The 15,012-nt window shown below is 37.4% G+C and overlaps 2 protein-coding genes and 1 pseudogene across 3 annotated transcripts; all 3 read right to left on the bottom strand.

The window, feature by feature from the left end:
* LOC104747915 (calcium-dependent protein kinase 21) lies at positions 1 to 3,410 on the bottom strand. 2 transcript variants are annotated; one of them, XR_015577189.1, is made up of 8 exons: positions 2,488 to 3,385; positions 1,781 to 1,924; positions 1,545 to 1,697; positions 1,175 to 1,306; positions 851 to 1,018; positions 637 to 764; positions 446 to 545; positions 1 to 369 (listed from the first exon to the last, which is right to left on the bottom strand). XR_015577189.1 is itself a non-coding variant. In XM_019233842.2 (8 exons), exons 1-8 carry the CDS (start codon positions 3,203 to 3,205, stop codon positions 283 to 285), a joined length of 1,611 nt encoding a protein of 536 aa, XP_019089387.1. In that variant the 5' UTR covers positions 3,206 to 3,410; the 3' UTR covers positions 1 to 282. The 2 variants fall into 2 exon arrangements, 1 of the variants encoding a protein (XP_019089387.1); XM_019233842.2 differs by having other exon boundaries at positions 1,175 to 1,287; positions 2,488 to 3,410.
* Positions 3,411 to 4,875: 1,465 nt separating this feature from the next.
* Positions 4,876 to 5,292, bottom strand: LOC147948212 (putative F-box protein At4g11580 pseudogene; annotated as a pseudogene).
* A 2,089-nt stretch (positions 5,293 to 7,381) lies between these two features.
* LOC147948211 (uncharacterized) lies at positions 7,382 to 9,266 on the bottom strand. The gene is made up of 4 exons (XM_087465780.1): positions 9,214 to 9,266; positions 8,630 to 8,986; positions 7,758 to 8,420; positions 7,382 to 7,676 (listed from the first exon to the last, which is right to left on the bottom strand). The coding sequence occupies exons 1-4, from the start codon at positions 9,264 to 9,266 to the stop codon at positions 7,382 to 7,384; spliced, it is 1,368 nt and encodes a 455-aa protein (XP_087321906.1).
* Positions 9,267 to 15,012: the final 5,746 nt, after the last annotated feature.

Raw genomic sequence — 15,012 nt, 5'->3', positions numbered from 1 at the left:
TTTACTCTTTGAAAGTCTTAATAAGGAAAGAATGTTCTCAAGGAAGTTACACAAAAAAGAGCTGGATTTGTTATAAGCTAAGACATGACAATATCTCAAATTCAGTTTCAGACTAACTAAGGAGAAGGATAAATAAATCTGTTCAAACACAGAGAAGAAAGTAGAACATTTTGAGACAGTATATCAACTACTCCCATCTCGGTTTTCCCCCGGTTTGACTCTTCTTCTCCGGGTTTAAGAATCGCTTCGGTTGATAAACTGTTGGAATCTATGCCGTCGTGGTCAATGGAATGGAAGCAGTTTCCCTTGTGGCTGCGTGGAGCCGCTTCTCATCATTGCGCAAAATTCCTCAAAGTTTATTTTTCCATCCTGTAACAGAGTTTAATACATGGTATGAACAACCGGTTTTATGTTTTTAGATGTTGGCTTAGAGAGTGCGACTTACATTGTCGGTATCAACTTCGGATATAACTTCTCTGATGCTAGCTTCATCTCCCATTCCATATTCCTTCATAGCACTTTCCAACTCATCCCTAGTTATGTGCCTGTTGTATTACCAAAGCAATAACCTCATTGGTACCTCATAACATTTGAATCTTGGTTTCCTTAACAAAAGAAAAATAAAAAGAATCTTACCCGCTGTTGTCTTTATCAAAGTGTTGAAATGCTTTGTATACATGCTCATCTCGATCTAATTTGTATCTATGCATTGTCGCAGATATAAACTCATAGTAGTCAATGGTTCCATTACCATCCACGTCAGCCTGAAAAGTTATCATCATGTGTTTTAACTTTCAAGATTTGTCTTTAAAACTGTAAACGTGAACTCAAGATGCTGTAGATAACTTACCGCTTCCATGAGTTGCTTAACTTCAGTTTCAGAGAGTCTAGACCCAAGTCTAGTTAGCCCAGTTTTGAGTTCTTCATAAGTAATTGTCCCGCTTTTGTCAGTATCTATATTCGCAAACATGGTTTTCAGACCTTTGATCTCCTCTTCTGATAGACTCTCTGCGATAACCTGCAAACCAAACACACAAATCACAACCCGAAGTGTGAGGAACTGGTAGATATGAGCCGTTCTATTTGTTTAGAGCACAGAGTTTAATACAAGGAAGATGCTCAATTAGGAATATAGAAAGATAACTTCACAATTATTTATGCTACTTCTTTTTACCTTTAGAGCTAGCTTCTTAAGTTTGTTCATTGCTCGGAATTGCTTCATACGGGATAACACAGCGCTATCAATAGGCTTGTCCGGTGCTTCTCCCCCTTTGATCCAAGGATGTTCTATAAACCATAAGGATTGCTACATATTAGTAAAACATTACTAGTTAGACGACTATAAACTCAAAGACAAGATCAAGTTCAGACCTCAAGATTCACCAGTGTCTTTTTAAGACTTCTACAATGGACTAACTATGTTTTTTACTGGTGTTGAGCCTATCGAATGTATAATCAAGCCTTCTAATATGGACTTTCAATTTGATTTCATTAAATCACATACAAATTGGAAAAACAATATACTGGTATTCACATAATCTTACCAAGAACCTGTGCAGCTGTGAATCGTCTCCTAGGGTCTTTGGTTAGCATCTTCCTAACAAGATCTTTCGCACTCTCAGATATAGAAGGCCATGGTTGGCTTTCAAAATCAATTTCAGCTTTTACAACCTCATCGAAAATTCCTTTCTCATTTTCTACAATATAACATATGATTATAGATTAGACTCCAATAAGAAGAAAAAATTAAAGAGATTTGTTAGGTTAAAAGGTTCTTTACCGGCCCAAAAAGGAGGTACACCGCTGAGTAGGATGTATAAAATAACACCTGCACTCCAAATGTCAATTTCTTTCCCGTAACTTCGCCTTAATACTTCAGGAGCAACGTAGTAAGCACTCCCAACTATATCCCGGTAAACTTTTCCTGTAGTTGTTGGTTTCACAAACGTAACATCAAACATATTAACATAAGAATCAAAATAGACGAAAATGGCATACTTGATAATATCGTAAGGATCACAATCTGTGCAATAAGACAACATAAACCCAGAGCTCTCTTACTAAAGTGTCTTGAGTCCCACCCCATGTCACCAATCTAGGTCATGACTAAACCAATTTTTTTTTGCAGATTTTTCAATTCTAAAGAGGTTTTTGCATGACAGTCTCATAGAATCAAACAATAACAAACATACTCGGATCCAAAACCTATCAAACACACTCATACATCAATACGCTAAAGAGTATGATCATTCTTTAATGAACAGAGTAACCCCAAAATTGATTTCTTTTATAATAACCTTCTCATTGTTACACAAGAACAAGAAGTTCTCGAGCTTGAGATCACAATGCAATGAACTACCAGACTCCAAAGACCATTTTCGATACTAAGAAGCCTAGTGCAAGATTCCAAACAGTTGAACATACCAAATCGTAAAAACTATCAAATCCAAAGATGATATCATCAAAAAACAGAACCTAATAGCTCACCTTCTTCGATGAAGACAGACAACCCGAAGTCAGTAGCTTTAAGCATAGCATTCTCCTCTTTACTAGAAAGCAAGAAATTCTCAGGCTTGAGATCTCGATGAACCACACCCATAAAATGACAAATCTGAACAACATTGACAATAGACCTAATGATACCAGCAGCAGCTCTCTCAGAGTAATGACCCTGAGCTATAATCCTATCAAACAACTCACCACCAGCACACAACTCCATAACCAAATGTACAGATTGTTTATCCTCATAAGCACCTTTGATCTCAACAATGTTTGGTTGTCCTGACAAATACTGCATTATCTGAATCTCTCTCTTCACATCCTCTTTGTCTTGCTTACTAATCAGCTTCCTCTTAAGTATCGATTTGCAAGCGTAAGTGTTCCCAGTTTCAATCTCTCTGCACATATACGTAATCCCAAACTGACCTCGACCTAGTTCTTTCCCCAAGCTGTAAAATTTCCTGATGTCTTCGAATGGTTTACCTAATATGGTATCTGGATCTCGAACTGAGATTGGGTTTGAAGAAGGTGTTGAAATCTGTTGATGGATTGGTTGGTATGTGGGTTTGGGTTTGGGTGTTGGGATTTGAGGTTTACGATGCTCGGGGACTTGATTAGCGACATGGGTTTGTACTGGGTTGATCGGAATTGATCTTTCTCCGCCGTGGTTTTGAGTTTTCCGGGGTTTACTGCTGAAGCAACCCATTTGCTAGTAAAAGGTGGAGACTTTAGCTAATGGGTACGAAGAAGATGAGGTTTGAGGATTGTAAGAGAGAAACCTAGATCGAAAAGTTTGAGATTTGAGGAGGAGGAAGAAGAAGATGAATTGAGTTTTGTTTGACTGCAATTGGAATTATTCCAGACGCGTCAATGCGTGTGAGTGAACTGTAGAAGTTAATGTCTTTTTTGTCAATTTTGCTGAAAAGTAGTATTAATTTAATATAATTAACTTTGACCTTAAAAATTTCAAAGGAATTAATGGTAAAAGATTTGAATTCTACATGAAAAGGAAAATTTTTCTATTTTTTATGTTGGACGATATAGATAGAGAATATTCCACTTCATAATATCAAAACTTTTGAAAATTCGAACTGTGAAATTTGTTTTTTATATAGAATTTTCCACTTCATAATTTCAATTTGTTATAGCTTGACAAAAATATGTTGAGATTCGAAATTAGGCCGATTTAAATATCTTACCTGGGCCGACGTTACTTGCGATTTGCGAATAGAACTACTAGAGTTGAGTAGTTTAGATTAGATTTATTCTAGCAGCTTTTGTTGAACTGGCTACGAATCCTTTATCCTTAAAGCACAAGTCACATATCTAATCAGGATAAGTCACATTAGATTTTTTCTTTTAAAATTAAACAAAATTTCAGAAAATATATATAAAAAAAAACTAACAGACAATTGTGGTATATAAAAATCCTCTATGAAAAAAACTTACAATGGAATAAATGAATTTTTTATTTGAATAAAAGAGGATATATTTGAATTCAGCCCACCAAAAAATCCATTTAACCAATATAACCACCCTAAGCAAAAGCATCAAAACACGGTTTCATCTCCACTTTTTTGTTTGTGTCGTTCAAACTTTACTAGCAAATGGGTTGCTTCAGTTCTCAGCTCTTTTGCTTCTCTAGGACGTGCCCAACACTTCTTTATATATTCATCAAGACTTAATAGCAGAACCGGCCAGGACTACAAGCAAAGCAAGCAGGTGCTTGTGGCCGTGAGACAATATCTAGTCATAAATCATAATCGGTCCTTTTCCTGTGAAGTTCTCTTAGTCTGATGGTAAAATAGTTGATTTTTAACTCTATGTACCAGGGTTCTAATCCCAGCACTTCTATTTTCTAATAATAAAATTTTAGGCTTGCAGTCCATTAATTTTCTGCGCCGGCTCTTCTTACTAGCAAATGGATTGCTTTAGCAGTAAACACCAGAAAACTCAAAACCACGGGTATAGGATGTCTTGATGGATATATATATAAAGAAGTGTTGGGCATGTCCTAGAGAAGCAAGAGAGCTGAGAGATAAAGATAAAAACTCTAGAGAGCTTTCTCATTTTGTGCGGCTTAGTTTTGCGGTTTGGTGCTTGTGTTGTTCAAGCTTCTTTGTTCATTGGTGTGACGTGTGTGTGAAGATTGCTTAAGAGAGTTGAAGATCTAAAGTCTAGGCTCAGGGGAAGTGTAGCCCAAGGTTAGGTTGTCTTGATTTGAATCTAGGCTCGGTGTGAGTTTAGTTAATGGTAGAGATTTATCCTTAAAATTTCATGTTATAGAACAGAGCAGTGAATTAAGAGGATTGTGCTTGATTTACGCGTTTGCGAATAGATATATTTGTTTTAATTATTTAGTTATAAAGATGAGATTTACCTCTCAGCAACAAACATGAGATCCTGCTTTTGTAAATAGGAATTAAAGTAAAAGAACAAATTCCGCGGAAACATGCGGCTCAACTTAGTGATCTCAATCAATAGATCCCTGAGTTTTATGCCTTCTACTTTATTAAAGTTAAAGAAGAACTTGTTGATCTTAATTAAGAAATTACTAACGCCTAGGAATTCTTCTACTTCATAGAAGACGTTTTTTCTCTTGGGGTTTAGCTTGGTGAGGTCGATGGTGTTCCACAGAGTTCTGTTGTGGGAGACAAGGAACCAATAGAGGCATACACGTGAAGCTCCCATGGTAATGTCCATTATGTCGAGCTTATCGAAGACAATGGCAAGTATGTTTCTGTCTAGAGTTGACCATTCTGAATCTTCTCTTGAGCTTTTTGCCTTCTCCATCACGTTGCAACCAACTACATACATACATACAACAGCAACAAAAAAAAGCTTTGAAACATTTAAGATAAATCCACTTAAAAAACAAGCGAAAGAGAGAATAAAATCTTTAAAATATAACAAAAAGCAATATCTATGAAGAAAGCCTTCGAAAGGAGTGATTTCTTACGTTTGCATAAATTGAACAAAAAAGTAAAAAACTTAGTCGTAATATTTCATAGACATTCCAAATTTCCAAGTTCAGAAGTAGGTTATATAAGTGATATATTATGGTTTTCTAGTTTCTTTGACGGCCAGTAAATTATATATACACACACACATTCCAAATATATATTATTTTACTTTGTTATTTCTTATTTCTTTTAGCCAATGTAGAAAATTTCCAAGTCTGACTTTCCATCTATCGAGACGCTAAATTTCAATAACTCCATTTTACTTCAAGGGTTAATTGAGAAAAATACTTAGGTTCATCCCTAGAGGTGAACCTTTGTATTCACCCCCTTCTCTCTTAACCAATCAGATTGTTCTATCTAATATTTTATTTAAAAATAAATCAAAACTAAATAAAAAAGCAAAACAAGTTAAGGAAACAAATTCTGTATACTTTTATTTAGGAAAGTTAAATATTGACTTAGTTTAGATTTTACAATTAAACGATGTTATATATCGGTTTGAATTTATAAATAAGAATTAGGGTTTAGATTTTACAATTAAAACAAAATTATGTCGGTTTAGTTTTACAAATGAGATGGTTAGGTTTAAATTTTACAATTAGAACAAAATTATATATCGGTTTGGGTTTACAAATGAGATGGTTAGAGTTTAGATTTTACAATTAGAACAAAAATATATGTCGGTTTGGGTTTACAAATGAGATGGTTAGGGTTTAGATTTTACAATTAGAATGAAATTGTATATCGATTTGGGATTACAAATGAGATGGTTAGGGTTTAGATTTTATAAACCCAAACTGATACATAATTTCATTTATAAACCCAATTTATACAATTAGAATGAAATTATGTAAAATCTAAACCCTAACCATCTTATTTGTAAACCCAAACTGACATATAATTTCGTTCTAATTGTAAAATCTAAACCCTAACCATCTCATTTGTAAACCCAAACCGACATATAATTTCGTTCTAATTGTAAAATCTAAACCCTAACTATCTCATTTGTAAACCCAAACCGACATATAATTTCGTTCTAATTGTAAAATATAAACCCTAACCATCTCTTTTGTAAACTCAAACCGACATATAATTTCGTTCTAATTGTAAAATCTAAACCCTAACCATCTCATTTGTAAACCCAAACCGGCATATAATTTCGTTCTAATTGTAAAATCTAAACCCTAACCACTTTATTTGTAAACCCAAACCGACATATAATTTTTTTTTAATTGTAAAAACTAAACTACCCAAACCGACATATAAAATCTAAACCAAGCCAATATTTGACTTTCCTTAAATAAAAGTATACAGAATTTGTTTCCTTAATTTGTTTTGTTTTTAATTTAATTTTGATTTTTTTTTAAATGAAATATTAAATAGAGCATTCTGATTGGTTAAGAGGAGAGGAGGTGAATACAAAGGTTCACCCCTAGGGGTGAACCTAAGTATTTTTCCAAATGATATGGGACTCGACACTCAGATAATATGATTTATTAATTAATTTGTAGATTAAGGAAACAAGTATATAAGAGATCTCGGACGATGTACAAATAGAGCTGTTCACCGTGACTATACGCTGGAGAAGGAAATGTTGTCTGTTAAGGAAAGAAGTGTAATCTATGGTGAATCTAATAGGGGGAGAAATAATTATCTGTGATAAAATCGTCTATGTAGCCATTCTTATAATTTGCATCTACACTGAAGCATACTTAGAGAAAAAAGAAAATTAAAAAATTCAGAATTTCATGTTCCACAGCAATAAGCACTCTTGTTCCACAGCAATAAGCAAACCCTACAAAAAAATGTAGATATTAGCATTACAATGTAGATATTAAACTCATATTATATATTGCATTACAATGTAGATAAGTTAACATACCTTCTGTTGGTCTGAGATGAGACTAAATCCTTCACCATCACCAGTCTGCTTTAAGAAGTTTAATAAACCAAATCCAACTGTCTGTATTTTCAATAGGCACAACACCCCATGCAACCGGATAGAACTGGTTATTTGCATCTCTACCTATAGCTGCCAACAGCTGACCTTTGACATTGTTTTTCAAAAAACAACCATCTATCCCAATTATGGGATGACATTGCTCATTAAATGTCTTACGGAGTCCTGCCAAGCAGACGTAGAATGTGTCAAACTTCTCAATACCATGATCAGTTCGAACTGTCCTCACCTCCACAGTTGATCCCGGATTAGAACTGTCAACAACAAGAAACAAGTTAATATTAAATAATCAAAACATAACAAGTTCCAAAAGTTATAATAGGACATGAACTTACTTTATAAGCTCTAGAGAGTAGTCGTTTAGTCGAGCAAACTGCTGATCATGTTCATCTTGTATGGCTTTTATTGCTTTAGCCTTCGCCTTTCTACACTGGTCATTTGTCACCACCAAGTTGTAACGGTCCTCAAATGTTTCTTGTATCGCCTTTGGCTTGTAATTAGGATTCCTCCTAATGTCATTCAGTAATAATTTAGCAATGACTCCATCCTTCACTACCTTGCTAAACTTGTTGGGGACACACGAATGCTCATCATTACAACTCATGACCTGGTACATGTTGCTGACTTTTTGAAAAGAACAGTAGATTCTGAAGTTGCAACCACCACCAAGAGCGCATCTCACTTCAGATTTCTCGGATCCCCACCTTGTGTACTTGACATTATTCCCTGTTTGAAGAGAATATTCAACCACAGCTTCCTTGAATAGCGGTATGCTGTCAAAGACCTGCCCCAATCTTATCTTGCCACTTCCTTTTTTGTATCTAATACTTTTTTGGCCATCATCCTCATCATCTGAATTCATTGGAGTTGCCTCTGAATCGCAACCCTCCTCTTCATCATCACCACTTCGAACATCATCATCCTGGTCTCTAACATAACCTGGTCTAACATTATCTTCATCATCACCGCCTCTATTCCCATTATTTGCTTCACGACCTCTATCCCCATTATCTCCTTCACGCTCTCTATCCTCATTATCTCCAACAAGCCTCTATCCCCATTATCTCCTTCACGCTCTCTATCCTCATTATCTCCAAACAAGCCTCTATCCCCATTATCTCCTTCACGCTCTCTATCCCCATTATCTCCAAACAACCCTCTATGCCCATTATCTCCTTCACGCTCACTATTCCCATTATCTCCAAACAACCCTCTATCCCCATTATCTCCTTGACGACCTCTATCCCCATTATCTGCTTCAGAGACCTCATCATTTTCCACATATAGCTCAACTGATTTTGTCCACATAGCAGCTAGACACATCCTCTGAAAATTCTCAGACCCATCATACAGCAGCTTCAACTCTCTCCAAGATTCATATGGCAGTTTGTACCTGATCCTATGACCAAACAAAGACACCCCAAGAGATTCCAACATATTTGTAAAAACTGCATCCGGCTTGCATTCAAGAGTGTGAGTCTCACCACCTACATATGTAGCCACATTGCCTTCTGCATTGACAAACTTTCCACCATGGTAAATCTGGAAAGTAGCATCATCAGGGCTGAAAAAATAAGATAATTGTATTAATTTCCGGATTTGAACAATAAAGAACCGAGTTTTTTTTGTATCCCCAACACAACTTCGAATAACATAAACAGACCCATAATCAATCATGCTTTGCAACTATGAACAACAAATACTCAAACTATCTATCGACATCTACCATTAAAACGCAAAAACAGATGAACAATAAAATAAAAATTCAAAAAAGTTAAAGGAGAAATTTACTTTCTACGAACTGGCTCCTCGACTCTCGTCTCATCAGTAACATCGCGATTCATCATCTATTTCCTTCCGGCGCAATAATTTAGTCCGATTAACCGGAAACAACAAAGTCCCCAAATTCTAGGGTTCCTCCTTTGCGAGAGAGATCGATACGAGGAAGAAAGAGAAAGAATTGGGAACAAATGAAAAACGACGTCGTTTTGGGGCAAAACTTAACATTCCCAAACAGACCAAAACGACGTCGTTTGCTACCCCTTCACACGTGGATTACACGTCAGCTTGGCTTAACGGAGAAATTAACACTGTTACTAATTAATCACGTTTCTGTATAATTTGGCACAAAAACAATAGTTGAGGTATGTTATTCTGTTTTCCTAAAGTCGATGTATTTTTTAGCACAAGCCATAGTCCGATGTATGAATCGAACACATGGACATTGTCGAGGTATGAAAAAGCCGTTTTTCCTATTGTCCTTCTATCAAAAACATTAGGAGAAGAAACAAAAAAACGGAAAGAAGGCAAAATGGTCATTTTATGACAGCTAAATACGCGGATCATACATGACATGGTATGCGCATATTCGGATCCCGTTTAACTCGCCAACACTTAGACATATAGCCAAACAAAGCACCTTCCCTACCATATTTTAAAAAAAAACATTTACTAATCATCTTTTATCCTATAAAGCATCAGTTACATGTCCAATCAGGATAAGTTACATCAGATTTTTTTCTTTTTAAATTAAACAAAATTCCAGAAAACATAAAAAAAAAAAAAAACGATGGTGGTATATAAAAATCCATTTACAATGTAATAAATGAGTTTTTTTATTTGAATAAAGGAGGATATATTTGAATTCAGCCCACAAAAAACCCATTTAACCAATATAACCACCCTAACCAAAAGCATCAAAACACGGTTTCATCTCCACTTTTTTGTTTGTGTCGTTCAAACTTTTCATCTTCCTCTGTTACACGACAAACACGCTTAAAAAATCATTCCTAATTTCACTCTCACTAAACTAACAGCTCCACGTTCATGGTGGTTTAAAATAAATCGTATCTTCTATATAAATTCTCTTGAACTTTCTCTAAACACAAAAAAAAACCACCACAATACATTTTTTCTTTTGAATTACCAATTCACCACCAGATCATATCCTCTGTTCGTTAACCACGAAAACCTCTTTCAAATTCACAAATCAAAGCTTTTAAAAAATATAATTCTCACGGAGGTAAATCCTTTAACTTTTGTTCATATCCATTACTTTTCTCTTGATATCATATTAATTTGGTTTTTAATAGTTTCAGGTTGAAGATGCCTTTGGATTATACTCATCTCTCAAATCTAAATTCTTTGAAAAGGGAATGGAAGATCACAGCTCTACTAATCAAGGACATTAATTTTTTTATCTATAAGATAAACTTGGTACATTTTCTTGATAATATTTTACAAAGACAAAATAATATAGAGAGAGAGGGAGCGACGGCGATGGCGATTCCTCTAGGGTTGTGAACCCGACAATGAGCTGGTGGGTTTAGAACCCTCTCTTTGTGTGGGTTGTTGATCTGGGTTTGATTCGGAGTGATATTTGGGATGAAGAAAGGAAATCTTCTCCACAAGGCAAACTTTGGTGGAGGAGGGATCGGTTCTTCGATTTTCAATCAAAGGAATTTTTGACGAGCGATGCTGTTCTTGGCTTGTCACAGTTCCTGGGTGATTGGGGTGGGATCCAATTATCCCTTTTCGGTTCCCTTTTGATCTGTGAAAGATTTGGTTCCATCATGATTGACATTAGGTATCTCTGTAGATCCCTAATTGGGGATTTTTTACGATCTGATGGTGAGAAACAGATTGAATTTTTGGGTACACACGGATTTGTGCGATGGGTTTTACGGGATTCATAAGATCGTCGATTAATGAGGCAGTCAACAAAAGTATCTGCATCGGATCGGTTTGGAGATGTGTATATATTTCGGGTCGGAACAGCGGCTCTCTATCATTCTCACAGTTGCTTTCAACCTTCTTCCTGGATTTTTTCTTTATCCTCTGGGTTATTAGTTTGGAAGGAGATTCTGCGGATCTCTGCGAGTGTAAGTTCTTCGGTAGTGATATGGACTTTGTCTGGTTGTTCTGGGTTTAGATTTGCTTTCCTTGAGATAGTTTGCTCACGAATTGTTAGTATCTTATTTGGGATTTGTTTGAGTAATTGGGAGAAGATCAAGCGATTTGGGATCCCACGGCAGTGGCGAGAATCAGCTGAGCTGATTCAATATCTTCATCTATGGGGTTTATGGGGATTATCTCATCTTGTCTTTACGAATGGAAAGCGGAAGGGTTGGTCTCTACTTTTGATTCGCTTTGTAATGTGTGATGGGTAAAAAGGTGTGCTTTTGGTCAGATTTGGTGCGTTTCGGTTTCATCTGCCTCAGATGCGGGTTTGATCTCAAAGCCCACTGTTTCTTATGTTGTGCGATATGCACCATTGGATGAGACTGTTGGTGAATCTGCGGAGTTTACAACTTTGACAGAGCCGGCTATACAGAGGGATCCAATAGTCGTGGCGAAACCCTCTGAGGAGACCATTGATCAGTTGATGGAGGATGTAGAGATATCGGATGTGGACATAGAGGTTGTTGACCCGCAACAACAGCATAATGATGGTAGGGATGATTTGGTGGAGGTGGAGAAGGCTAACAAGGGGAAGCCTCCTTTGGCTCTCAAAGGTGCAGCTTCTAAGAATTTGAATGTGTACCTGCGTACAACCCAAAGGAAACGTCCAGTCCCTAAAGCTAAAGATCTGGCGGGGGAGGGACCAAACCCGAAGAACCAGGAACAGGAGAAGGGTTCCACTGGTGGAGCAAAGCCACCTAAATCAATAATGGATAAATGAAAATTTTAAGCTGGAATTGTCAAGGTCTTGGGAATAAAGCAACTATTTGGTATCTCAGGGATTTGTGGGGAAAACATAGACCTGATTTTTTATTTTTATCTGAAACTAGACAGCCTTTTTCTGTTTTGGAACCTTTTGTTGGTCATTTTGGTTATTCAACCTTAAAAACGGTTGATCCTATCGGTTGTAGTGGCGGATTAGCCTTATTTTATAATAATAATAATGATGTTTCTGTTTTATTTGAATCTAATCGGTTAATTGATATGGAACTTACTTATAAAGGACAAATTATTTACTTTACCTTTGTTTATGGTGATCCGGTCCCATCGAATCGTGATTTGGTATGGGAAAGATTGACACGCATTGGTCTTTCTAGGGACTCCCCTTGGTTTCTAGTTGACTTTAATGAGTTAAAAGGAAACCATGAAAAACGTGGAGGGAAGCTTCGCCATGCATCTTCCTTTGTGGGTTTCAATACAATGATTCGACATTGTGGATTATTAGAATTTCCTGCGGTTGGGGATAGTTTGTCTTGGCGGGGTTGGCGGGATAAGAAGCCAATTCGTTGTCGCCTCGACCGAGCTTTAGCCAATGAAAAATTCCACGACCTCTTCAAGGACTCCTTTACGGAATATTTACCGATGATAGCTTCAGATCATAAACCGGTCTTAGCTTCTCTGGATGATAAAGTTCGACGTGGGAGGAGCGTTTTTCGCTTTGACCGACGGTGGATTAAAAAAGAGGGTTTCTTTGGAGCCGTTTCAGAGGGTTGGGGTTCTGGAGAGGTAGGGGTAACTGGAAATTTAATGGACAAAATAATTAAGTGTCGCCAAGCCATCTCTCGCTGGCGAAAAGCGCAGGCCCCGTTTGGCCGGGAAACAATTGAAGAATTAAAGTCTCACCTAGCAACCGCTCAGGCTGATGACTCGGTATCTGTTGAGGTTATTTCAGAGATGACCTGGAAGCTGAGAGAAGCTTATCGGGATGAGGAGATCTACAGGTATCAGAAAAGTCGGAGTCGATGGATGCGCTTTGGGGATCAAAATACTAGTTATTTTCATGCCCAAACGAAATTAAGACGAGCTAAAAATCGCATTGTCGGAATGTATGATGAAGCTGGACATTGGAACACGGAAGAGAAAAAGGTTCAGGACATAGCAATCTCTTATTTTCAAGAGATTTTTACATCCACAGATCCTACAGATATTGAGGACTCATTGGGTGAAATAAGCACGTCTATCACGGGAGAAATTAATGAGACACTGACGCAATCAGTTACAGAACAGGAAATTAAAGAGGCTTTGTTTATGATGCATCCTGATAAAGCTCCTGGACCAGACGGTATGACGGCCTTTTTTTATCAGCGTGCATGGGATACGGTTAAAGCTGATTTAAAGCTTTCGGTAGAATCTTTCTTTCATGGTGACAATTTTGATAAACGCCTAAATAGGACAAATATTTGTCTTATCCCAAAAGTGGACAAACCAACCCGGATGACTGAGTGGAGGCCAATTAGTTTATGCAATGTTGGTTACAAGATTATCTCGAAGATTCTATGTCAGCGATTGCGTAAGTTTTTGCCGGCATTGATTTCTGAGACACAATCGGCGTTTGTGGAAGGAAGGCTAATTACAGATAATATTTTGATTGCTCAGGAGATGTTTCATGGCCTCCGCACTAACCCCTCTTGTAAGGAAAAGTTCATGGCCATTAAAACAGATATGAGCAAGGCCTATGATCGGGTAGAATGGTCTTTCGTTGAGCTTTTATTAAGGAAATTCGGTTTTTGTGACAAATGGATTTCGTGGATCATGTGGTGTGTGAGCTCAGTTGAATATAGTGTTTTAATGAATGGCCAGTCCCATGGATCCATAATTCCTACTAGAGGGCTTCGTCAGGGAGACCCTTTGTCGCCTTATCTTTTTATCCTTTGCACGGAGGTTCTTATTGCCAATCTTCAGAAGGCAGAAAGGTCTATACTTATTACGGGTATTAGGGTGTCAACTGCTTCTCCGGCAATTTCACACTTATTGTTTGCAGACGATAGTCTGTTTTTCTGTCGAGCCACGAAAGAGCAGTGTGAGGTTATTTTAGGGATCCTCAGACAGTATGAACGGATTTCTGGACAGCGAATTAACTTTCAGAAATCCTCTGTTCAATTTGGACACAATGTAGATGCGGGTGTGCGTGAGGAATTGAAAGGTATTTTGGGTATTACTACTTTGGGTGGTATGAGTTCATATTTGGGCATCCCGGAAAGTCTTGGGGGGTCGAAAACAAAAATATTCTCTTTTGTTCAGGATCGTTTGCAAAAACGGGCTGGTGGGTGGCCTGTTAGGCTGCTATCTCGAGGGGGGAAAGAGGTGATGATCAAATCGGTGGCAACCGCTATTCCTACTTTTGTTATGTCTTGTTTTCGACTTCCGAAAACAGTTACTCGGAAACTTACTAGTGCGATTTCAAACTTCTGGTGGAGCTCTTGAGGGGAAACACGAGGTTTACATTGGATCGCTTGGGATAGGCTGTGTGTTGATAAGATGGAGGGAGGGTTGGGTTTTCGGTGTCTGGATGATTTCAATACCGCATTGCTGGCAAAGCAACTTTGGCGGTTAATTTATGTTCCAGACTCTTTATTTGCAAAGGTCTTCAAAGGACGATATTATAGGCATTCCGATCCATTGGATCCAATTAAATCTTATTCCCCATCCTATGGCTGGCGGAGTATGATTTCTGCTCGCTCTCTGGTGAACAAAGGACTCATTAAACGGGTAGGATCTGGGGCCTCCATTTTAGTATGGTCTGATCCCTGGATTCCTGCTCAATCCCCGAGACCAGCATTGCATTCAGGATCGCCAGTCGATCCAACGCTTAGAGTTGAAACTTTCATTGACAGGAACTCGCACTCCTGG

Source organism: Camelina sativa, chromosome 2 (assembly GCF_030686135.1).
Source record: "Camelina sativa cultivar CO46 ecotype springtype chromosome 2, ASM3068613v1".
Taxonomy (NCBI): Eukaryota; Viridiplantae; Streptophyta; class Magnoliopsida; order Brassicales; family Brassicaceae; genus Camelina; species Camelina sativa.
Note: the sequence above shows the minus strand (reverse complement) of the source record. Positions and strands in the feature narration are given on the sequence as shown.